The sequence below is a fragment of the Dendropsophus ebraccatus genome, chromosome 1, assembly GCF_027789765.1.
Source record: "Dendropsophus ebraccatus isolate aDenEbr1 chromosome 1, aDenEbr1.pat, whole genome shotgun sequence".
In the NCBI taxonomy this organism is placed as follows: Eukaryota; Metazoa; Chordata; class Amphibia; order Anura; family Hylidae; genus Dendropsophus; species Dendropsophus ebraccatus.
In genome coordinates this window covers 3313270-3340171 of record NC_091454.1, presented here as the reverse complement: position 1 = coordinate 3340171, position 26902 = coordinate 3313270, and the positions used below count along the sequence as shown (strand labels likewise).

At 49.1% G+C, this 26902-nt stretch overlaps 1 protein-coding gene across 5 annotated transcripts in view; it reads left to right on the top strand.

The window, feature by feature from the left end:
* The window catches only part of SOX5 (SRY-box transcription factor 5), a 269761-nt gene extending 245683 nt beyond the window's left edge, over positions 1-24078 (top strand). For all 5 annotated transcript variants that reach the window (XM_069963898.1, XM_069963910.1, XM_069963904.1 and 2 more), the window contains 5 exons: positions 2944-3116; positions 17637-17745; positions 19562-19735; positions 23082-23298; positions 23509-24078. In XM_069963898.1, the coding sequence (XP_069819999.1) occupies positions 2944-3116; positions 17637-17745; positions 19562-19735; positions 23082-23298; positions 23509-23809 (974 nt within the window). In that variant the 3' untranslated portion in view covers positions 23810-24078. The remainder of the gene's footprint in view (positions 1-2943; positions 3117-17636; positions 17746-19561; positions 19736-23081; positions 23299-23508) is intronic.
* The last annotated feature ends 2824 nt before the right edge of the window (positions 24079-26902 follow it).

Below are 26902 nucleotides of genomic sequence, written 5' to 3'. Positions count from 1 at the left end.
TGTATCATAGTGTATATACATATCAGTGCCCCACCCCGCTGTATATCATAGTGTATATACAGATCAGTGCCCCGCCCCCGCTGTATTATATCATAGTGTATGTACAGATCAGTGCCCCGCCCCGCTGTATATCATAGTGTATGTACAGATCAGTGCCCCGCTGTATATCATAGTGTATGTACAGATCAGTGCCCCGCCCCCGCTGTATTATATCATAGTGTATATACAGATCAGTGCCCCGCCCCACTGTATATCATAGTGTATGTACAGATCAGTGCCCCGCCCTGCTGTATTATATCATAGTGTATGTACAGATCAGTGCCCCGCCCCTGCTGTATTATATCATAGTGTATATACAGATCAGTGCCCCGCCCCCGCTGTATTATATTATAGTGTATGTACAGATCAGTGCCCCGCCCCTGCTGTATATCATAGTGTATATACAGATCAGTGCCCCGCCCCCGCTGTATTATATTATAGTGTATATACAGATCAGTGCCCCGCCCCCGCTGTATTATATCATAGTGTATATACAGATCAGTGCCCCGCCCCCGCTGTATTATATTATAGTGTATATACAGATCAGTGCCCCGCCCCGCTGTATTTTATCATAGTGTATATACAGATCAGTGCCCCGCCCCTGCTGTACTGGTAATACTGGTTTCCAGGCCCCTGGTTGTCTCCTGTGTGGCGGTGTATTGGATTGTAGGTGGGGGAGGGTTTCTGTCCGTGATGCTGATCTCTGGCACTGCTGACGCCTCGGAGGACCCACGATTCTTCTCCACAGCTCGGCGACCTAGTTCCATTAGTCGTGCGGTGTGGCGGCCGCCGCGCTCGCAGGGATTACTTTCCCTTCTTAAAGCTTTAATTCGTTTCTCCTCTGAATTATCAGAGCGGCGTAAAACTTGGAGGCAAAAAGGAGCTGGCAGGGAGGTTTAGCGTCAGTAATCTGACAGCAGCCCCTCCCCCACAGACATGGCTTCCATCTTCCCGGCAGTCCGGTAATCCGGCACCGTTCAGTATTAGTAACGCCGCAGCCCGCCAGCACTTACCAATTTCCCTCTTCCCTTTCTTTTAATCTCGGTGTTTTACTACAAATCGGGGGATTTAGCGACGCGTTGCGGCAGATTACAGGATTTACTGGACAGATGTTTTTTGTTCTGAAAATGGATTAGGCTGAAAGTTGTTTTTTTTTTTTCTGGAATAGGCAGAACATGTTCAGGCAAAGCAGTGATTTCATGTGCGATTAGTGGCCCCCTTCTGTCCATGACTGCTCGCCAAGGGCTGGAGGGCTACAACTCCCATCATGCTCTACCAGCCATAGGGCTTCCCCACCCAGGGCTCTCCAAGTGTCAGAGACTGTCAGAGTATGATTCGAGTCAGAGACTGTCAGAGTACGATTCGAGTCAGAGACTGTCAGAGTACGATTCGAGTCAGAGACTGTCAGAGTATGATGGGAGTTGAGGGATGAAGGGTGATGGGTGGGCCGAGAGGTGATGGGTGGGTCGAGAGGTGATGGGTGGGCCAAAAGAGGACAGTTAGGCTGAGAGGTGACGGGTGATGGATGGGCCGAGAGATGACTGGTGATGGTGGGCCTAGAAACGACAGGTGATGGGTGGGCCGACAGGTGACGAATGGTGGGTGGGCCGAGAGGTGACGGGTGGGCCTAGAGATGACTGGTGATGGGTGGGCCGAGAAATGAGGGCAATGGGTGGGCCGAGAGGTGACGGATGGTGGGTGGGCCGAGAAGTGACGGGTGATGGGTGGGCCAAGAGGTGACGGGTGGGCCGAGAGGGGACGGGTGATGGGTGGGCCAAGAGGTGACTGGTGATGGGTGGGCCGAGAGGGGACGGGTGATGGGTGAGCCGAGAAATGACAGGTGATGGGTGGGCCAAGAAGTGATGGATGGTGGGTGGGCCGAGGGGTGACGGGTGGGCCGAGGGGTGATGGGTGGGCCGAGGGGTGACTGGTGATGGGTGCGACTATAGGTTACAGGTGGGCCGAAAGATGACAGGTGATGGGTGAGCCGAGGGGTGACAGGTGGTGGGTGGGCCGAGAGCTGACGGGTGGTGGGTGGGCCGAGAGCCGACGGGTGGTGGGTGGGCCGAGAGCCGACGGGTGGTGGGTGGGCCGAGAGCCGACGGGTGGTGGGTGGGCCGAGAGCCGACGGGTGGTGGGTGGGCCGAGAGCTGACGGGTAGGCCGAAAGGTGACGGGTAGGCCGAGAGATGACAGGTAGGCTGAGAGGTGACAGATGATGGGTTGGCTGAGAGGTGACAGGTGGTGATGGGCTGAGAGATGACGGGTGATGGGTGGGCTAAGAGATGATGGGTGATGGGTGGGCTAAGAGATGACGGGTGATGGGTGGGCTAAGAGATGACGGGTGATGGGTGGGCTAAGAGATGACTGGTGATGGGTGGGCCGAGAGATGACTGGTGATGGGTGGGCCAAGAAGTGATGGGTGGGCCAAGAGGTGACAAGTGATGAGTGGGCCGAGAGGGGACGGGTGATGGGTGGGCCAAGAAATGACGGGTGATGGGTGGGCCAAGAGATGACAAGTGATGGGTGAGCCGAGAGTTGATGGGTGGGCCAAGAGGTGACGGATGGTGGGTGGGCCGAGAGGTGACGGGTGATGGGTGGGCCGAGAGGTGACGGGTGGGCCAAGGGGTGATGGGTGACCAGTGGGCCGAGAGGTGACAGGTGATTGGTGGGCCGAGAGGTCACGGGTGGGCCGAGAGATGACGGGTGATGGGTGGGCCAAGAGATGACGGGTGGTGGGTGGGCCGAGAGGTGACTGGTGATGGGTGGGCTCAATGCATTGGCAGCCATACAGATAATGGAACTACCTTGTATGCAGATGTAAATGTGTGATGTCACTGGCTGTGTGATGTTACTATGTTATGTAGCTGTGTGATGTCACTGATGGTGGGTCTCCTCTGTGCAGATATCCTCTCCTCCATCACATCGACGGGTTACCTGAACGACCACGATGCGGTGACCAAGGCGATTCAGGAGGCGCGGCAGATGAAGGAGCAGCTGAGACGGGAGCAGCAGGTGCTGGACGGGAAGGTGTCGGTGGTGAACAGCCTGGGCCTGAACAACTGCCGGACGGAGAAGGTGAGAGACAGCGCTGCTGCCGGTGTATCCTCCACCCAGAGGTGTAGCTAGGCTTCCCTGCACCCGGGCAAAGATTCAATGTAGCGCCCTCCCCCCTTATGTGCGCAGTAAGCACAGGGGGGCCCATGTTGTCCCTTTACTGCTGGTATATAATATATATAATTTTATTTTATTTTTTTATGAAGTTCAGATGAGCGATTGTTTAGCTGAACGATTCGCTCCTCTCTACTGGCAGCACTAGTGCGGTGTTCACAATATGGGATACATAATGCCATATTTACTGTGTACCTGAAATGTTTTTATGAAGAATGATTATCAGGCAGCTCTGGGCTTAATCACCATTTTTTTAAGTACTTCCATTTTTCCCATTTAAAATTTGGTGCCTAAGTAACTTAACGGAGGTGCCGTTGTCTCCGCTCCCTGCTGTCAGTACCTGAGGAGGCGCCGTTGTCTCCGCTCCCTGCTGTCTGTACCTGAGGAGGCGCCGTTGTCTCAGCTCCCTGCTTTTCTGTACCTGAGAAGGTGCCGTTGTCTCCGCTCCCTGCTGTCTGTACCTGTGGAGGGGACGTTGTTTCCGCTCCCTGTTGTCTTTACCTGAGGAGGCTCCGTTGTCTCCGATCCATTTTGTCTGTACCTGAGGAGGCGCCGTTGTCTCTGCTCCCTGCTGTCTGTACTTGAGGAGGCGCCTTTGTCTCCGCTCCCTGCTGTCTGTACCTGAGGAGGCTCCGTTGTCTCCGCTCCCTGCTGTCTGTACCTGTGGAGGGGCGGTTGTCTCCGCTCCCTGCTGTCTGTACCTGAGGAGGCTCCGTTGTCTCCGCTCCCTGCTGTCTGTACCTGAGAAGGTGCCGTTGTCTCCGCTCCCTGCTGTCTGTACCTGAGGAGGCTCCGTTGTCTCCGCTCCCTTTTGTCTGTACCTAAGGAGGCGCCGTTGTCTCCGCTCTCTGCTGTCTGTACTTGAGGAGGCGCCGTTGTCTCCGCTCCCTGCTGTCTGTACTTGAGGAGGCGCCGTTGTATCCGCTCCCTGCTGTCTGTACCTGAGGAGGCTCCGATGTCTCTGCTCCCTTTTGTCTGTACCTGAGGAGGCGCCGTTGTCTCCGCTCCCTGCTGTCTGTACCTGTGGAGGTGCCGTTGTCTCCGCTCCCTGCTGTTTGTACCTGAGGAGGCGCCGTTGTCTCCGCTCCCTGCTGTCTGTACTTGAGGAGGCGCCATTGTCTCCGCTCCCTGCTGTCTGTACCTGAGAAGGCGCCGTTGTCTCCGCTCCCTGCTGTCTGTACCTGAGGAGGCGCCGTTGTCTCCGCTCCCTGCTGTCTGTACCTGAGGAGGCTCCGTTGTCTCCGCTCCCTGCTGTCTGTACCTGAGGAGGAGCCGTTGTTCTGCTCCCTGCTGTCTGTACCTGAGGAGGCGCCGTTGTCTCCGCTCCCTGCTGTCTGTACCTGAGAAGGCGCCGTTGTCTCCGCTCCCTGCTGTCTGTACCTGAGAAGGCGCCGTTGTCTCCGCTCCCTGCTGTCTGTACCTGAGGAGGCGCCATTGTCTCCGCTCCCTGCTGTCTGTACCTGAGGAGGCGCCGTTGTCTCTGCTCCCTGCTGTCTGTACCTGAGGAGGCGCCGTTGTCTCCGCTCCCTGCTGTCTGTACCTGAGAAGGCGCCGTTGTCTCCGCTCCCTGCTGTCTGTACCTGAGGAGGCGCCATTGTCTCCGCTCCCTGCTGTCTGTACCTGAGGAGGCGCCGTTGTCTCCGCTCTCTGCTGTCTGTACCTGAGGATGCTCCGTTGTCTCCGCTCCCTGCTGTCTGTGCCTGTGGAGGGGCGGTTGTCTCCGCTCCGTGCTGTCTATACCTGAGGAGGCGCCGTTGTCTCCGCTCCCTGCTGTCTGTACCTGTAGAGGGGCCGTTGTCTCTGCTCCCTGCTGTCTGTACCTGAGGAGGCTCCGTTGTCTCCGCTCCCTGTTGTCTGTACCTGAGGAGGCGCCGTTGTCTCCGCTCCCTGCTGTCTGTACCTGCGGAGGCGCCGTTGTCTCCGCTCCCTGCTGTCTGTACCTGAGTAGGCACCGTTGTCTCCGCTCCCTGCTGTCTGTACCTGAGTAGGCACCGTTGTCTCCGCTCCCTGCTGTCTGTACCTGAGTAGGCACCGTTTTCTCCGCTCCCTGCTGTCTGTACCTGTGAATTAGGAGGCACCGTTGTCTCCGCTCCCTGCTGTCTGTACCTGAGTAGGCGCCGTTGTCTCCGCTCCCTGCTGTCTGTACTTGAGTAGGCACCGTTGTCTCCGCTCCCTGCTGTCTGTACCTGAGTAGGCACCGTTGTCTCTGCTCCCTGCTGTCTGTACCTGAGTAGGCGCTGTTGTCTCCGCTCCCTGCTGTCTATACCTGTGAATCAGGAGGCGAAGCTTCCTGATCTATCTCCAGTGTGACCCCCAGTGTAATGGGATTCTATGGTGCCGTCTCCTAATGCACAGGTACTCTCAGCAGGAGAGTTGATTGAACCTCGGGAAATCCTAGGTTTGATCGAACTTGAACATTCACAAACCTTCCGCATTAGATTGCTGATGTCTTCCCGGTCCGTGGGGAAGGAGGAGACAGCCCGGGTACCTATTACCTAGGCTGAATCCCAGAATTCCAGGCGGTACCTGGGCAGTCTCCTCCTTCTCCTTCTGGCTGTCCAGACATGATGGTAGTTGTAGTTCTGCAACAGCTGGAGAGCCAAGCTTCCCTACCCCTGCAGATAGTAGGTGAGGTTTATATAAATGTGATATATATTTGGAGAGGGCAGTTATTAAGAGGTTAAGTATAGAATAATGTACAACCAGACCAGACCCCTAAAAAGACACTGGACCCCAACTCTCTTGCGTGTCTCCCCCATCCCAGACTAGTGTCACCCTGTACCCCCCTGCCCCCCTCCCCACTCCACACTGGGCACCCTTCACCCTCCCCAGACTGGGCACCCCTGATTGTCCTCCTCAGACTAGGCACCCTTCACCCCCCTCCCCAGACTGGCGAACCTTCACCCCCCTCCCCAGACTGGGGAACCTTCACCCCCCTCCCCAGACTGGAGAACCTTCACCCCCCTCCCCAGACTGTGCACCCCTGATTGTCCTCCCCTTCCCACACACCTGTATCTTCTTTCTTCCTCCTCCAAACCCCCCACCCCTGGCCGCCGCCATGCAGCGTTATGCTTTTCTCTTTACCGTCAATTCTTTGAAATATTTGGGTTGAGTTGGAAATGAGAGAAAAGCCGGAGATCAGAGCGGAATGAGAGCGGGATCAGGGCCTAATACTCTCCAGGAACAGCCTGGGCCTGACACGCGGATGAGCGGCGGGGGGTGTAAGCCCTTGTCATGTGTCAGGAGGCGATGTGACTGCTCTATAGCTCTTATCCCACCGATTAGACCGCCTGTCACCCAGCGTTACACACTCAGCCGCACACTCACACTGTGATGTCACTGACGTTACAATCCAACAGTCTGCAGAGCAGATAAGACCAGAGAGCTGTCACTCTCTACTGCTCCCTGTTATCAGCCATACCACAGGTATATATAGGTATATACACTCTACTGCTCCCTGTTATCAGCCATACTACAGATATATATAGGTATATACAATCTATTACACTGTACACACAGGTATATTCAATCTATTACTCTCTGGTATCAGCCATGTCTGGCTGGGGGGGGGGGGGGTGACTGTAGGACAGGTATATACAATCTATTACTCTCTGGTATCAGCCATGTCAGGCTGGGGGGGGGAGGACAGGTATATACAATCTATTACTCTCTGGTATCAGCCATGTCTGGCTGGGGGGGGGGAGGTGACTGTAGGACAGGTATATACAATCTATTACTCTCTGGTATCAGCCATGTCAGGCTGGGGGGGGGAGGTGACTGTAGGACAGGTATATACAATCTATTACTCTCTGGTATCAGCCATGTCAGGCTGGGGGGGGGGGTGACTGTAGGACAGGTATATACAATCTATTACTCTCTGGTATCAGCCATGTCAGGCTGGGGGGGGGGGGTGTAGGACAGGTATATACAATCTATTACTCTGGTATCAGCCATGTCAGGCTGGGGGGGGGGGGTGTAGGACAGGTATATACAATCTATTACTGTCTGGTATCAGCCATGTCAGGCTGGGGGGGAGGTGACTGTAGGACAGGTATATACAATCTATTACTCCCTGGTATCAGCCATGTCAGGCTGGGGGGGGGGGGGGGGGGTGAGGTGACTGTAGGACAGGTATATACAATCTATTACTCTCTGGTATCAGCCATGTCAGGCTGGGGGGGGGGGGTGACTGTAGGACAGGTATATACAATCTATTACTCTCTGGTATCAGCCATGTCAGGCTTGGGGGGAGGTGGCTGTAGGACAGGTATATACAATCTATTACTCTCTGGTATCAGCCATGTCAGGCTGGGGGGGGAGGTGACTGTAGGACAGGTATATACAATCTATTACTCCCTGGTATCAGCCATGTCAGGCTGGGGGGGGGGGGTGACTGTAGGACAGGTATATACAATCTATTACTCTCTGGTATCAGCCATGTCAGGCTGGGGGGGGGGGTGACTGTAGGACAGGTATATACAATCTATTACTCTCTGGTATCAGCCATGTCAGGCTGGGGGGGGGGGGGGTGACTGTAGGACAGGTATATACAATCTATTACTCTCTGGTATCAGCCATGTCAGGATGGGGGGGGGGTGACTGTAGGACAGGTATATACAATCTATTACTCTCTGGTATCAGCCATGTCAGGCTGGGGGGGGGGGGGAGGTGACTGTAGGACAGGTATATACAATCTATTACTCTCTGGTATCAGCCATGTCAGGCTGGGGGGGGGAGGTGTAGGACAGGTATATACAATCTATTACTCTCTGGTATCAGCCATGTCTGGCTGGGGGGGGGGGGGTGACTGTAGGACAGGTATATACAATCTATTACTCCCTGGTATCAGCCATGTCAGGTTGGGGGGGGGGTAGGACAGGTATATACAATCTATTACTCTCTGGTATCAGCCATGTCAGGCTGGGGGGGGGGGGGAGGTGACTATAGGACAGGTATATACAATCTATTACTCTCTGGTATCAGCCATGTCAGGCTGGGGGGGGGGGTGTAGGCCAGGTATATACAATCTATTACTCTCTGGTATCAGCCATGTCAGGCTGGGGGGGGGAGGTGACTGTAGGACAGGTATATACAATCTATTACTCCCTGGTATCAGCCATGTCAGGCTGGGGGGGGGGGGTGTAGGACAGGTATATACAATCTATTACTCTCTGGTATCAGCCATGTCAGGCTGGGGGGGGGGGAGGTGACTGTAGGACAGGTATATACAATCTATTACTCTCTGGTATCAGCCATGTCAGGCTGGGGTGAGGGTGACTGTAGTACAGGTATATACAATCTATTACTCTGGTATCAGCCATGTCAGGCTGGGGGGGGGAGGTGACTGTAGGACAGGTATATACAATCTATTACTCTCTGGTATCAGCCATGTCAGGCTGGGGGGGGAGGTGACTGTAGGACAATCTATTACTCACTGGTATCAGCCATGTCAGGCTGGGGGGGGGGGGGTGTAGGACAGGTATATACAAACATTACTCTCTGGTATCAGCCATGTCAGGCTGGGGGGGGGGGGGTGTAGGACAGGTATATACAATCTATTACTCCCTGGTATCAGCCATGTCAGGCTGGGGGGGGGGGGAGGTGACTGTAGGACAGGTATATACAATCTATTACTCTCTGGTATCAGCCATGTCAGGCTGGGGGGGGGGAGGTGACTGTAGGACAGGTATATACAACCTATTACTCTCTGGTATCAGCATTGTCAGGCTGGGGGGGGAGGTGACTGTAGGACAATCTATTACTCTCTGGTATCAGCCATGTCAGGCTGGGGGGGGGGTGTAGGACAGGTATATACAAACATTACTCTCTGGTATCAGCCATGTCAGGCTGGGGGGGGGGTGTAGGACAGGTATATACAATCTATTACTCTCTGGTATCAGCCATGTCAGGCTGGGAGGGGGGGCTGTAGGACAGGTATATACAATCTATTACTCTCTGGTATCAGCCATGTCAGGCTGGGGTGGGGAGGTGACTGTAGGACAGGTATATACAATCTATTACTCCCTAGTATCAGCCATGTCAGGCTGGGGGGGGGAGGTGACTGTAGGACAGGTATATACAATCTATTACTCTCTGGTATCAGCCATGTGAGGCTGGGGGGGGGGTGTAGGACAGGTATATACAATCTATTACTCTCTGGTATCAGCCATGTCAGGCTGGGGGGGGAGGTGACTGTAGGACAGGTATATACAATCTATTACTCTCTGGTATCGGCTATTAGGATCTCTCTTTGCTGCAGAGTCTCCTCCATAAAGAAGTTTTGCAGCAGTTGAAAGTTCCTGTAAAGCTGATAAGCCGCTGGCGGTGCTCTGGATGTGGATGGGGATAGCGCTCTCAGCCCGTAACACTTTCATGTATAATAATGCGGCATCTCAGGGAGTGATGAGGAGCGGGAAGGAATTTCTCCTCAGATATTTAAGCTTTTCTTAAAAGGCTGAGAGCAGATTCCTCCAGTGTAGAAGCTGTAACTCCTTCAGATGCTAATGTGAAGTGACTGCTGCAGCTCCTCGCCAGCACCGACGCTAAATTGCTGATATTTGCTAAGCGCATTGCATGGAGTGACGGGTGCAGCGGACGATTACATTCACAGGCATCTGCACCCTCCTCTTCTGTAATCGGCCTGCACACATGCCCCCTCCCCTTCACATATCCCCCCTCTACCTGCACATATCTCGCCTCCCCCTGCATATATCCCCCCTCCACCTGCACATATCCTCCCTTCCCCTGCACATATCTCGCCTCCCCCTGCACATATGCCCCCTCCCACTGCACATATGCCCCCTCCTTCTGCATATATCCCCTCTCTACCTGCACGTATATCGCCTCTCCCGGCACACATCCCCCCTCTCCCTGCATATATCCCCCTCTCCCTGCATATATCCCCCTCTCCCTGCACATATCCCCCTTCCCCTGCATATATCCCCCTCTACCTGCACATATTTCTCCTCTACCTGCACATATCCCCACTCTACCTGCACATATCCCCCTCCACCTGCACATATCCCACTCTACCTGCACATATCCCCCCTCTCCCTGCACATATCCCCCTGCACACATGCCCCCTCCCCTACAGATATTCCCTTCCACCTGCATATATCCCCCCTCTCCCTGCACATATCTCACCTCACCCTGCACATATCCCCCCCTCCCCCTGCAAATATCCCCCTGTCCCTGCACCTATATCCCCCTTCTTCCTGCCCCCTCTCTCTGCACATATATTCCCCGTCCCTGCACATATCTTCCCCTCTCTCTGCATATATCCCCCCTGTCCCTGCATATATCCCCCTCTCCCTGCACATATCATCCCTTCTCTCTGCACATATATCCCCCCCTGTCCCTGCACATATCTTCCGCTCTCTCTGCACATATATCCCCCTGTCCCTGCTCATATCTTCCCCTCTCCCTGCACATATCTTCCCCTCTCTCTGCATATTTCCCCCCTGTCCCTGCATATATCCCCTTCTCCCTGCACATATCTTCCCTTCTCTCTGCACATATATCCCCCCTTGTCCCTGCATATCTTCCTCTCTGTCCCTGCACATATCTTCCCCTCTCCCTGAACATATATCCCCCCTGTCCCTGCACATATCTTCCCTTCTCTCTGCACATATGTCCCCCCTGTCCCTGCATATCTTCCTCTCTGTCCCTGCACATATTTTCCCCTCTCCCTGCACATATATCCCCCCTTTCCCTGCACATATATCCCCCCTTTCCCTGCACATATATCCCCCCTTTCCCTGCACATATCTTCCCTTCTCTCTGCACATATGTCCCCCCTGTCCCTGCATATCTTCCCCTCTGTCCCTGCACATATCTTCCCCTTTCCCTGCACATATATCCCCCCTTTCCCTGCATATATCCCCTTCTCCCTACACATATCTTGCCCTCTCCCTGCACATATTTCCCCCTGTCCCTGTATCTATCCCCCCCCCCCTCCTCTACATATCCCACATGCTCTGTACTTACTGGGATTAGTCTAGTAACAAGTAACCATATGGCATTAGAGAGGAAGTCTTCCCGGCGACCCCTCCGTAGCACCACGGCCTACCTTATGCTGGGACCCATTAAAAGCATTTGGATTCTATAGAAATTGGTGTTCATGAGGAGCACAGGTTACACGTCAGCCCCTCACCCTAATTGTGCTGAAGGCTTCTGCCCAGACGGGGGGGCTTCCAGGCTGCAGCCCTGCATAATCCCCCTTAATACAGATCATCTGGTGTTCCCCCTCATGACTTTCTGCTGCTCTGCAGACATCCGTCCGCAACCATTACACTGTGTCAGTGCAGCAGAGGGAACTATGACTCCCAGCATGCCCAGAGATGATGGTGCTTGTAGTGCTCAACATCTGTAGTACAGTGTTCCAGCTGCTGCTGTCCTGACTAGCAGTCTACAGAGGTACTACAGCTCCCATCATGCTCTTTGGGCCTGCAGAGTAACTACAACTCCCATCATGCCCTGACTAATGATCTGCAGAGGAAAAACTCCCATCATGCCCTGACCAATGATCCCATCATGACCTGATTAACAGTCTGTGAGGAACTACAATTTCCATAATTCCCTGACTAATGTTATGATGAGGAACTACAACTCCAATCATGCACTGACTAATGGTCTGCAGAGGGACCACAACTCCCTTCTTTGCCTAATGGTCTACAGAAGTAAAACTTCCATCATTTCCTGACTAATGGTGTACAGAGGAAATACAACTCCCGTCATACCTTAGCTAATGGTATGCATAAGAACTATAACTCCCATCATGCCCTGACTAATAGTATACAGCGTAACTACAATTCCCATCATTTCCTGACTAATGGTATACAGAGAAAATAAAACTCCCATCATGCCCGGACTAATGGTATGCAGAGGAACTGCAACTCCCATCATGCCCTGACAGCCTGCGGTCCGGCAGCTTACACCCGGCGGGAGGGGGAGTGGTTTTGCTATAATAAATGGGAAATTATAGGTTTTTTTTCTGTGTCAAAATTCCTTCTGTCTGCGCCGCCAAAATATTCTGTCAGAAGCTAAAAGTAGAAGAGAGCGGAGATCCGATGGCGAATGAGTCAGCGAGAGACGTATGTGGGGGTCACAACGCTGCACAATGCCTCCCGCTACCGCCAAACCTTATCCACCAGCCACCAGAAGCTTCACCGCTCATCCTGAGCCGCCTGGTGCAGCCGAAAGAAGCTTGTTACATTGTATCCAGCTGTATCAGCAGACACCCGGGCTGTCACATTGTATCCATCTGTATCAGGAGACACCTGGGCTGTTACATTGTATCCACCTGTATCAGCAGACACCCGGGCTGTCACATTGTATCCATCTGTATCAGGAGACACCTGGGCTGTTACATTGTATCCACCTGTATCAGCAGACACCCGGGCTGTCACATTGTATCCACCTGTATCAGCAGACACCCGGGCTGTCACATTGTATCCACCTGTATCAGCAGACACCCGGGCTGTCACATTGTATCCACCTGTATCAGGAGACACCCGGGTTGTCACATTGTATCCATCTGTATCAGGAGACACCTGGGCTGTTACATTGTATCCACCTGTATCAGCAGACACCCGGGCTGTCACATTGTATCCACCTGTATCAGGATACACCCGGGCTGTCACATTGTTTCCACCTGTATCAGAAGACACCCGGGCTGTCACATTGTATCCACCTGTATCAGCAGACACCCGGGTTGTCACATTGTATCCATCTGTATCAGGAGACACCTGGGCTGTTACATTGTATCCACCTGTATCAGCAGACACCCAGGCTGTCACATTGTATCCACCTGTATCAGGATACATCCGGGCTGTCACATTGTATCCACCTGTATCAGGATACACCCGGGCTGTCACATTGTATCCACCTGTATCAGGATACACCCAGGCTGTCACATTGTATCCATCTGTATCAGGATACACCCGGGCTGTCACATTGTATCCACCTGTATCAGGAGACACCTGGGCTGTCACATTGTATCCACCTGTATCAGGAGACACCCGAGCTATCACATTGTTTCCACCTGTATCAGCAGACACCCGGGCTGTCACATTGTATCCACCTGTATCAGCAGACACCCGGGCTGTCACATTGTATCCACCTGTATCAGGAGACAACCAGGCTGTGACATTGTATCCACCTGTATCAGGAGACACCCGGGCTGTCACATTGTATCCACCTGTATCAGGAGACAACCAGGCTGTGACATTGTATCCACCTGTATCAGGAGACACCCGGGCTGTCACATTGTATCCACCTGTATCAGGAGACACCCGAGCTATCACATTGTATCCACCTGTATCAGGAGACGACCTGGCTGTCACATTGTATCCACCTGTATCAGCAGACACCTGGGCTGTCACATTGTATCCACCTGTATCAGGAGACGACCTGGCTGTCACATTGTATCCACCTGTATCAGGAGACACCCGGGCTGTCACATTGTATCCACCTGTATCAGGAGACACCCGGGCTGTCACATTGTATCCACCTGTATCAGCAGACACCCAGGCTGTCACATTGTATCCACCTGTATCAGCAGACACCCGGGCTGTCACACTGTATCCATCTGTATCAGGAGACACCTGGGCTGTCACATTGTATCCACCTGTATCAGCAGACACCCGGGCTGTCACATTGTATCCACCTGTATCAGCAGACACCCAGGCTGTCACATTGTATCCACCTATATCAGGAGACACCCGAGCTGTCACGTTGTATCCACCTGTATCAGCAGACACCCAGGCTGTCACATTGTATCCACCTGTATCAGGAGACACCCGGGCTGTCACACTGTATCCATCTGTATCAGCAGACGCTCGGGCTGTCACATTGTATCCACCTGTATCAGGAGACAACCAGGCTGTGACATTGTATCCACCTGTATCAGGAGACAACCAGGCTGTGACATTGTATCCATCTGTATCAGGAGACACCCGGGCTGTCACACTGTATCCACCTGTATCAGCAGACACCCAGGCTGTCACATTGTATCCACCTGTATCAGGAGACACCCGGGCTGTCACATTGTATCCACCTGTATCAGGATACACCCGGGCTGTTACATTGTATCCACCTGTATCAGCAGACACCCGGGCTGTCACACTGTATCCATCTGTATCAGCAGACGCTCGGGCTGTCACATTGTATCCACCTGTATCAGGAGACAACCAGGCTGTGACATTGTATCCACCTGTATCAGGAGACACCTGGGCTGTCACACTGTATCCATCTGTATCAGGAGACACCTGGGCTGTCACATTGTATCCACCTGTATCAGGAGACACCCGGGCTGTCACATTGTATCCACCTATATCAGGAGACACCCGGGCTGTCACACTGTATCCATCTGTATCAGCAGACGCTCGGGCTGTCACATTGTATCCACCTGTATCAGGAGACACCCGGGCTGTCACACTGTATCCATCTGTATCAGCAGACGCTCGGGCTGTCACATTGTATCCACCTGTATCAGGAGACAACCAGGCTGTGACATTGTATCCACCTGTATCAGGAGACGACCAGACTATATTACACCTATTACATTTACATTTCCTTTAAATCTTTGTTTTGTTTTTGTTTTTTATTTTACAATTTTTTTTATTTATTAATATTATTTTTATTAACTTTTAATTTAATTTTATTTCATAATATTTTTTTTTTGTACATTTGTTGTACTTTTAGCACAAGTGATTTTTGTTAACTGGTGAAGACCCCCAAAAAAAGAAACTGTAAACTCAGCTTTTTTTTTTTTTGTTTTTTGTTTTTTGTTTTTTTTCTTTCCAATCGTTTTTTCCCATATATTTTTATTTTAATTTTCCTTTTTTTAGTATTTTTTTAACTATTTTTTTTCTTTTTCCGTTAGTTTTCTTTTTCTTTGTTTTGCTTATTTTCCTTTCAGTTGTTCTTTTTTCCTCTTATGTTTTTGTTGTTTTTAGTTTTTTCTGTTATTATGATTTTTTTCTCTATTGTTTTTGCATTACATTTGTGGAGATTCGTCCTGAAGCTGCCGCCGCTGTGCTTCTGCAGTCCCACTCGGGTTCTGGGCAGGAGCATGGTGTGCGCGGTGTGCCGGGGCGGCCGGTGTAGCCGCTGTAGTAGTGCGCGATTGCTCTGTATTTACAGCTGTGCGTCTTATATTTTCACAGATGGTCAGTAATATAGATCTCAGTACAGCCGCACTCCATCGGTTGTCACTGTGCCATAACTTCCAGCTAATGAGAGCCCACGCACGGCACAGACGTATTATGTGTGAGCGCCCGGGGCCTGAAAATGATTTCATTTTATTTTTCTAATGACAGAAAGGTAAAAGCCATCGGCAGCGGCCCAGCAATAACTCCGCGTCTACCAGGGTATAATGTCACTTCTCTCATGAAGGATTTCCATTCATCGCGGCACGTGCCCCCCGGCGGACACACATTCTGTACGTGTACTACACTGATACATATTTGATATGTTTATGACACAGTGTTGTCCTTTACCATTAGGTACATCTCTGTCCGGATTCCCTTGTCACAGCAGCAGTTTGCTCTCCAAAGCTGCTCTTCCAATGGGCAACTGGAGCATGTTGGAGACTGTAGTGAGCGCTCTGTGGTCACCATGCTGGAGACTGTAGTGAGCTCTGTGGTCACCATGCTGGAGACTGTAGTGAGCGCTCTGTGGTCACCATGCTGGAGACTGTAGTGAGCGCTCTGTGGTCACCATGCTGGAGACTGTAGTGAGCTCTCTGTGGTCACCATGCTGGAGACTGTAGTGAGCGCTCTGTAGTCACCATGCTGGAGACTGTAGTGAGCGCTCTGTGGTCACCATGCTGGAGATTGTAGTGAGCGCTCTGCAGTCACCATGCTGGAGACTAGTGAGTGCTCTGTGGTCACCATGCTGGAGACTGTAGTGAGCGCTCTGTGGTCACCATGCTGGAGATTGTAGTGAGCGCTCTGTGGTCACCATGCTGGAGACTAGTGAGTGCTCTGTGGTCACCATGCTGGAGACTGTAGTGAGCGCTCTGTGGTCACCATGCTGGAGACTGTAGTGAGCGCTCTGTGGTCACCATGCTGGAGACTGTAGTGAGCGCTCTGTGGTCACCATGCTGGAGACTGTAGTGAGCTCTGTGGTCACCATGCTGGAGACTAGTGAGCGCTCTGTGGTCACCATGCTGGAGACTGTAGTGAGCGCTCTGTGGTCACCATGCTGGAGACTGTAGTGAGCGCTCTGTGGTCACCATGCTGGAGACTGTAGTGAGCGCTCTGTGGTCACCATGCTGGAGACTAGTGAGTGCTCTGTGGTCACCATGCTGGAGACTAGTGAGCGCTCTGTGGTCACCATGCTGGAGACTAGTGAGTGCTCTGTGGTCACCATGCTGGAGACTAGTGAGTGCTCTGTGGTCACCATGCTGGAGACTGTAGTGAGCGCTCTGTGGTCACCATGCTGGAGACTGTAGTGAGTGCCCTTTGGGCAGTAGGTCAGACCCCCACATGTTAACATAGATGGCGGTGTATAGCACTCAGCAGCGGTGTGGCCCCTGGACGCCCTCACCCGCCATAGCGTGCATACAGCTAATGATGTCTCTGGCTGCGGTGGAGGATTATTGTCCTTTATCTGCGGAAGATTCCAGATACGGGCTGGGGGGGGGGATTAACGCTCTCGTCATTTATTCATCCGTCGTAATAAAGAGATAAGTAATTAATCATTAAAGGCGGCGGCGGCTTTCATCCTCTCTGGTGGTCTCTCCGCTGCCGAGCTTTTACTGGAATAATAGAGACCTATAAAAGTGCCGGCGAGCAGGGAGCAGCGGCCTCCGCACCAGCACTGACAGTATGTTCCCTTTCACCTTCTCTCTGACTTTTGTATTAGAGGAGAAAGTCTGGTGGGAGTCGGGACGCCGGCAGCCATTACCCGAGCACTCACTTGCTGGGTTGTGTTGGAGTTTTGCGCTGGGGTTGGTGTAGTTTGGCACGGAGGGAGGTGAAGTTTGGTGGTGGCGGGGGAAGTTTGGCATGGAGGCAGTGGAGTTTGGTGCGTGGGTGGGGGCGGTGGTTTTGCCAGGGGATAGAGGATTTTTTGCGGGGAAGTGGAGTTTGGTGCTGGGAAGTTGAGTTTGGCATGGGGGCAGTGGAGTTTGGTGCATGGGTGAGGGCGGTGGAGTTTGGTGTGGGGGGGCAGTAAAGATTGGCGCAAGGGTTGGAGTTTGGTGCTTGGGGGTGGAGTTTGGTGCTGGGGGGTGGAGTTTGGTGCTTGGGGTGGAGTTTGGCATGGGGGCAGTGGAGTTTGGTGTGGGGGGGCAGTAAAGATTGGCGCAAGGGTTGGAGTTTGGTGCTGAGGGTTGGAGTTTGGTGCTTGGGGTGGAGTTTGGCGCGGGGGGTGTGATGCGGATGTGATACCTTTTATACTGACCTCCTCTTGTCTTTGCAGGATAAGTCCTCTCTGGAATGTTTGTCACAGCAGCTCGCGGTACGGCAGAATGATGACGGGAAGCTCGGGCACACCATGATGGACTTCAACCTGAGTGGAGACTCGGACGGTAAGAGAGCACTCACACTCAGGCTTAATGACATCACGACCAGCCTGCCACATTACCTCATTCTCTTTCTGATTGTATACACTGTCCTAAGCTTCACTCATCTCACTCTAAGAATACACTTACCCTCACTCTGTATGTATACTCATTTCACCCTCAATCTGTAAGTATACTCACCTCACCCCTCACTCTATAAGTATACTCACCTCACTCTAAGTATACACTGACCCTCACTCTTTTTGTGTGTATACTCACTTCACCCCTCACTCTGTATGTATACTCACCTCACTCCTTACTCTGTAAGTATACACTCTTCCTCACTATGTAAGTATACTCACCTCACCCCTTAAATTGTAAGAATACTAACCTGACCCCTCACTCTGTAAAGATACCCACCTCACCCTGTAAGTATACCCACCTTACCCCTCACTCTGTAAGAATATTTACCCTCACCTTGTAAGGGCCCTATTCCACCAGACGATTATCGTTCAGATTATCGTTAAATCGTTTGAATCTAAACGATAATCGTTCGTTTGAATAGCAGTTATCGATTAACGACGAACAAGAAATCGTTGATCGCTTTATAAGACCTGGACCTATTTTTATTGTTGCTCGTTCGCACGTTCGCAAATCGTTCGCATTGAATAAGACAACAATCGCAGTAGATACGAACGCAACAGCGAATAAATAGCGAAGAAAAACTATCGCAAATACGATCATAAGTAACGATTATCGTTCCATGGAAATGAGTGAATGTTTTCAGGTCTTTCGCAATAGCGGTCGTTTGAGATCTTTAATCGTTAACAATTATGCGAACAATAATCGCCCAGTGGAATAGGACCCTAAGTATACTCACCTCACCCCTCACCCTGTATGTATACTCACCTCACCCTGTAAGTAAACTCACTTCACCCCCTCACCCTGTATGTATACTCACCTCACACTGTATGTATACTCACTTCACCCCCTCACCCTGTAAGTATACTCACCTCACTTCTCACCCTGTAAGTATACTCACCTCACTTCTCACCCTGTAAGTATACTCACCTCACTTCTCACCCTGTAAGTATACTCACCTCACTTCTCACCCTGTAAGTATACTCACCTCACTTCTCACCCTGTAAGTATACTCACCTCACTTCTTACCCTGTAAGTATACTCGCCTCACTTCTTACCCTGTATGTATACTCACCTCACCTCACCCTGTATGTATACTCACCTCACCTCACCCTGTATGTATACTCACCTTACCTTGTGAGTATACTCACCTCATCCTCACCCTGAAAGTATACTCACCTCAGCCCCACCCTGTAAGTATACTCACCTCACCCTGTATGTATACTCACTTCACCCCCTCACCCTGTAAGTATACTTACCTCACTTCTTACCCTGTATGTATACTCACCTCACCTCACCCTGTATGTATACTCACCTTACCTTGTGAGTATACTCACCTCATCCTCACCCTGAAAGTATACTCACCTCAGCCCCACCCTGTAAGTATACTCACCTCACCTCTCACCCTGTATGTATACTTACCTCACCCTGTGAGTATACTTACCTCTGCCTGTCAAAATATTCACCACCTCACCCTCGGCCCCACCCTGTAAGTATACTCACCTCGCCCTGTAAGTATACTCACCTCACCCTGTAAGTATACTCACCTCGCCCTGTAAGTATACTCACCTCACCCAGTAAGTATACTCACCTTAGGTCACACCTTGTAAGTATACTCACCTCACCCTGTAAGTATACTCACCTCACCTGTGCCCTCTAGTGCACTGCCCCCTGCCTCATATCTCCATGTTGTTCCTTGCAGGCAGTGCGGGGGTGTCAGAGTCGCGGATATATCGGGAGACCCGAGGACGTGGAAGCAGCGAGCCGCATATTAAACGGCCAATGAACGCCTTCATGGTGTGGGCGAAAGACGAGCGCAGGAAAATCCTCCAGGCCTTCCCCGACATGCACAACTCCAACATCAGCAAGATATTAGGTGAGTCCGCCACCACATGGTCCCAGCTGATCTCCGCACAGCGCGGCTGACATTCTCCAGGCTCGCAGAATCTGCTCTTAATCAGTCGGGCCCTAAATTGTTACCAGAAGGAACGGCGGCGGAGGGTTTGGCCGGCGATCAGCAGCAAGCGCACACAGCTTGCTTTCATTACACGTACAGTAGTCGCAGACAATGTGCAAATTCATTGCAGATCACGTAAAAAAATATATGACCCCCCGCCCCCCGCGCCACGAGCTCCAACCTGGAAAAGAGAGCGAAACAATGAAGCAGAAACAATGTAACAAGTGCAGAACGGAGACAATGTGTCCGCGGAACACAGAGCTCCAGTACAAGCCGCCATATTGTAACGGACCCTTCGAGCTGCCGGGGGTTTTCAATCATCCCAACAATAATGTCTGTATACCGGAGTTTCTATATAGTATATACAGCTATCTCTACCACAGCCCATATATAGTAGTAGTGCTGCCCATGTATATTGGTGGTAGTAGTATCTGTATACAGCAGTATATAGTATATACAGCTATCTCTACCACAGCCCATATATAGTAGTAGTGCTGCCCATGTATATTGGTGGTAGTAGTATCTGTATACAGCAGTATATAGTATATACAGCTATCTCTACCACAGCCCATATATAGTAGTAGTGGTGGCTATGTATATTGGTGGTAGTAGTATCTGTATACAGCAGTATATAGTATATACAGCTATCTCTACCACAGCCCATATATAGTAGTAGTGATGCCCATGTATATTGGTGGTAGTAGTATCTGTATACAGCAGTATATAGTATATACAGCTATCTCTACCACAGCCCATATATAGTAGTAGTGCTGCCCATGTATATTGGTGGTAGTAGTATCTGTATACAGCAGTATATACAGCTATCTCTACCACAGCCCATATATAGTAGTAGTGCTGCCCATGTATATTGGTGGTAGTAGTATCTGTATACAGCAGTATATAGTATATACAGCTATCTCTACCGCAGCCCATATATAGTAGTAGTGCTGCCCATGTATATTGGTGGTAGTAGTATCTGTATACAGCAGTATATAGTATATACAGCTATCTCTACCACAGCCCCTATACAGTAGTAGTACTGCCCATGTATATTGGTGGTAGTAGTATCTGTATACAGCAGTATATACAGCTATCTCTACCACAGCCCATATATAGTAGTAGTGCTGCCCATGTATATTGGTGGTAGTAGTATCTGTATACAGCAGTATATAGTATATACAGCTATCTCTACCACAGCCCCTATATAGTAGTAGTGCTGCCCATGTATATTGGTGGTAGTAGTATCTGTATACAGCAGTATATACAGCTGTCTCTACCGCAGCCCATATATAGTAGTAGTGCTGCCCATGTATATTGGTGGTAGTAGTATCTGTATACAGCAGTATATAGTATATACAGCTATCTCTACCACAGCCCATATATAGTAGTAGTGGTGGCCATGTATATTGGTGGTAGTAGTATCTGTATACAGCAGTATATACAGCTATCTCTACCACAGCCCATATATAGTAGTAGTACTGCCCATGTGTATTGGTGGTAGTAGTATCTGTATACAGCAGTATATAGTATATACAGCTATCTCTACCACAGCCCATATATAGTAGTAGTGATGCCCATGTATATTGGTGGTAGTAGTATCTGTATACAGCAGTATATAGTATATACAGCTATCTCTACCACAGCCCATATATAGTAGTAGTGGTGGCCATGTATATTGGTGGTAGTAGTATCTGTATACAGCAGTATATACAGCTATCTCTACCACAGCCCCTATACAGTAGTAGTGGTGCCCATGTATATTGGTGGTAGTAGTATCGGTATACAGCAGTATATAGTATATACAGCTATCTCTACCACAGCCCCTATATAGTAGTAGTACTGCCCATGTATATTGGTGGTAGTAGTATCTGTATACAGCAGTATATACAGCTATCTCTACCACAGCCCCTATATAGTAGTAGTACTGTCCATGTATATTGGTGGTAGTAGTATCTGTATACAGCAGTATATACAGCTATCTCTACCACAGCCCATATATAGTAGTAGTACTGCCCATGTATATTGGTGGTAGTAGTATCTGTATACAGCAGTATATAGTATATACAGCTATCTCTACCACAGCCCCTATACAGTAGTAGTGGTGCCCATGTATATTGGTGGTAGTAGTATCTGTATACAGCAGTATATACAGCTATCTCTACCACAGCCCCTATATAGTAGTAGTACTGTCCATGTATATTGGTGGTAGTAGTATCTGTATACAGCAGTATATACAGCTATCTCTACCACAGCCCATATAAAGTAGTAGTGGTGGCCATGAATATTGGTGGTAGTAGTATCTGTATACAGCAGTATATAGTATATACAGCTATCTCTACCACAGCCCATATATAGTAGTAGTGCTGCCCATGTATATTGGTGGTAGTAGTATCTGTATACAGCAGTATATACAGCTATCTCTACCACAGCCCCTATATAGTAGTAGTGCTGCCCATGTATATTGGTGGTAGTAGTATCTGTATACAGCAGTATATACAGCTATCTCTACCACAGCCCCTATATAGTAGTAGTGCTGCCCATGTATATTGGTGGTAGTAGTATCTGTATACAGCAGTATATACAGCTATCTCTACCACAGCCCCTATATAGTAGTAGTGCTGCCCATGTATATTGGTGGTAGTAGTATCTGTATACAGCAGTATATACAGCTATCTCTACCACAGCCCCTATATAGTAGTAGTGATGCCCATGTATATTGGTGGTAGTAGTATCTGTATACAGCAGTATATAGTATATACAGCTATCTCTACCACAGCCCATATATAGTAGTAGTGATGCCCATGTATATTGGTGGTAGTAGTATCTGTATACAGCAGTATATACAGCTATCTCTACCACAGCCCATATATAGTAGTAGTGCTGCCCATGTATATTGGTGGTAGTAGTATCTGTATACAGCAGTATATACAGCTATCTCTACCACAGCCCCTATATAGTAGTAGTGATGCCCATGTATATTGGTGGTAGTAGTATCTGTATACAGCAGTATATAGTATATACAGCTATCTCTACCACAGCCCCTATACAGTAGTAGTGATGCCCATGTATATTGGTGGTAGTAGTATCTGTATACAGCAGTATATACAGCTATCTCTACCACAGCCCCTATATAGTAGTAGTGGGGGCCATGAATATTGGTGGTAGTAGGACAGTATATATAGCAGTATATACAGCTATCTTTATAGCATTAGTCGCCATCATGGCCGCCTCTCTGCCAGAAATAACTCAGGTTTCCCTATTTTAGGTTCTCGCTGGAAAGCCATGACCAATCTGGAGAAGCAGCCGTACTACGAGGAGCAGGCCCGGCTCAGCAAGCAGCACCTGGAGAAGTATCCCGACTACAAGTACAAACCACGGCCAAAGCGCACCTGCCTGGTGGACGGCAAGAAGCTGCGGATCGGCGAATATAAAGCCATCATGAGGAGCCGGAGGCAGGAGATGAGACAGTATTTCAATGTTGGGTAAGTGGCGTCTGTATACGGCCCATGGCTCTATCTCCCGAGGGGGGGGGCAGCCAACTACCTTAGCCACCAGTAATCAAATGTGGACACCCAAATTCAGACAGACCGAAGATATCTTTAGGTAGATAGATGGGAGATAGATATCATTTTTGTGTCTATATACTGTATATATTATCTGTCCATTTATCTTATTTCCCTCCTGTTTTGCAGCCAACAAGCACAGATCCCGATCACATCAACGGGCGTAGTTTACCCTGGAGCCATTGCTATGGCAGGCATGCCATCCCCTCACTTACCCTCAGAACATTCGAGCGTGTCGAGTAGTCCAGAGCCAGGCATGCAGGTCATCCAAAGCACTTACAGCTTAAAAGGAGACGAGCCGCACATCAAGGAGGAGGCCCCGACCAATGACATCAACGGCGAAATGTACGACGACTACGACGAGGAGGACGACCCAGACGTGGACTACGGCAGCGACAGCGAACATCACAGCGCGGAGCAAACCAACTGATACAGGGGGAGAACGTGAACTTATGTGGACTTCTCAAAGCCCAACCCAACCTCCCCGTATCGGCGGTGCGCCGGCGACTAATACACTGACTGTTACTTCAAACTGTCAACCCGCGAACCGGTCACCAAACTGGTCGAAATGGGAACGAAACACGTGACAATGACAATTCCACCAAAAGAACGGGATAAGCTATGGGTAAAATACATGCCAGTAATTCAGCTGCTTAGCACTGACGTCTTACCCTTCAAACTTTTTTTTTTTTTTTTTTTTTTTTTCATATTAAAAAAAAAGAAAAGAAAAAATTTTAAAAAAACAAAAAAAACTTTATGGCTGTTTGTTCGAAAATGTTCTAGAAATTCTCACTCAGGTACACAGTGCCAACAAGTGGCTTGTGAATGTGTTTTGTCGTTTTGTGCTAAAGTTTAAAGAGGAATAAGATTTTTTTTTTATTATTTTTTTTTTCAAAAATTTTTTTGTAATGCACCTAAAAAAATGATGCTCCTGGTTGTCTCCTCCCCCTTCCTTATAGCTCAGTGTTGTGGGCGGATCCCGAGGACTGCCGCCACCGTGTGTGGACCCCCAACCTCAACCTCCATCTAGTTTTCACCCGTTGCATATCATGTTTTTTTTATGTTTGTTTGTTTTTGGAAAGTGCCAAAATTGTGCTGAATATTTGTTTTTAGTCCGTCTGATGTTAGGACAGTGTTACGTCTTAGACAATCTCCTATAAGAACTGACCAGCAGCCAGGAAGAGAAAAGATTTTATTTGTTTTTTTCTTTATTATTTTATTTTTGAACAGAGACTGTCGCGGTTTTCAGGTAAGAAAGACAAAAAAACTTGGAGAAAAAACTATTTTGTGACTTGTGCGTGAGTGAGAGCGTGTCATGCCTAACATGGGATCGGATCCCTTGTCACCTGACTGAAGGAGCCTTTAACGAATATTTGCACTTCAAAAATTGAGCGAAGAAAAGAAGAATAAATGAAATTTTGGAGGAGAAAAAAAATCCTAAAAATTGTAAAAACTTTTTATAGAAATATATCAACTTTTACTGTATTTCAGATTTGGCTGCAAGAATTTTTTTTTGGTTGTTTCCCCAGGCTTCGAAAAGAGTAAAAATAAATATATATAGATAGATAGATAGATAGATAGATAGATAGATGAATTTTCCCCCCCCCCCAAAAAAAAAATAAAATTTTCAATTGAAAAAAACTACAATTTAGAAAATCAGTATGTAGGGAATAGACGTGCCCCTTATTTATTTGATTTACTGTCTAGAATTTCTGCACCTTTTTGTGTTTTCCTGGACTCCTGCCATCTGCTCTGTACATCAAGAAAAGTCCCAACACAAACAGGAAAATGATGCAAGAACCTCCTACACCCCCCCCCCCCCCTTTAGATTCGATGGCGCTGAAAAGTGACCTCACGTCTTATGGAGTTTGCTGAGCAAATTCCCGTCACACCCTCAGTGTGCGCCCCCTCATCCCACCCACAGCCCTGGAAACATTTTTTTCTTTTTTAGATCGACCTCTTTAAAATTAGGGAAATTGCATAAATGGCCAAAAACATTTGAATACTTTGCCTGCTGGAAAACAAAAAATAGTGTAAAACTTTTTGAATCTGTTGATGGAATAGACTTTGCTTCCAATGGAAAACCCTTGTAATAATTGCTTCTCTTAGGTGGGTAATGGGTTTCCTCAGGTAGCGGCCGCCCGTTGCCCCCCTCGGAGGACTCTATGTATCGTGCATGTTGTTTTATAGCTTTTTTTTTTCTTTTTTGAGGATTGTATCTTCAGCTCCTCATTATTGATGTTATAAGGATTTATGATGTTACATCGCTCCCAGATGTAGTAAATTATGCATAATTTATTTTATTCTGTTTTTTTGGGGGTTTTTTTTAATCTATTTTATTGTGTTTAACCCTTCACCATCGACAGGCAATGTTGGATTTTTTTATTTATTTATTTTTTGACAGAACTTTGCTTAGAATTATACCCCCATCGGCCTTTCCCGTTCCTGGGACAGAAAGACCTTTGTGTGGGGTTTTTTTTTTTTTGCCTTGTTTATTATATTATTCATGTGCAGAATTTTTCTTTTTTTTTACATTCCCACTTTTTGTGAGCAGCCTTGGGTCTGACTCGTGCGTCTGTCTCACATTCGCTTGATGCTTTAATAGCCGTCATGTGAAATGTGCCGTGTATGAACGCCGGACTCCGGGCTACAAAAATACTTTGTTTAAGCTCCAGGTAGTTGCCACCAAAGCGGCCGCAGGAGAGGCCAAACAAAACACGCAGCCCCAGTTATTCTTCTATGGGGCTACAGATCATGTCTTGGCCATTCTCTGTGATCCCTGTTTTTCTTGGCTGCCTCTTACCTCTTCTTGCCAAAAGTTAATTTTGTTAAGAAACTTTGCCAGTGAGACTGGCACATAAACAGCCGCCAACCCCGAGCATCGATTTTCCACTCACCTCTTTTTCTCTTGAAAAGTCAACATTGACCTGAACATTGGTGCGGCGGCCATCGTATTCCCCCGGCCAGAGAAGGCTGTAGCGTGACCTATAATACTTGTGGGGGGGGGAGGAATTCCATTGGAATTATTCCCAACTTGTATCTTAATATTTTTCACTTTAGGTATTTTTAGGGCAAAGAAAGATAAAAAAATATATATATGACAACAGCTTCACCGATATAGTACAACAACTAAAATAGATGACCAAATCTGTGACGATATAGACCGGAGTGGCGCGCGACATGGCGACCACAAGGAGTTCATTGTAACTTTGTGTGGGGAATTCATCAAAATTCATTAGAAGTGTGAAAAATCTTCAGCAATAAAGTGCTGACAAACAATCGACCCGCGGGCTCTGAAACATTTACAGCTGTAGGAAAAGTATTAAACAAAATCTGGGGGGGGTTGTTAAAAAAGTTACAAAAAGTTCTAAGCAAAGTTCTACAAAGTGATAAGGTTTTAGGTGATGTTTTCTGTCTTTGAAAAAATTATTTTTTGAAAAATTATGAAAAAATTATATGTTAACTTTGAAAAAATTTTATGGGAAAAAAAATCCAACATTAAGAAAGAAAGTTTTCAGTTTTT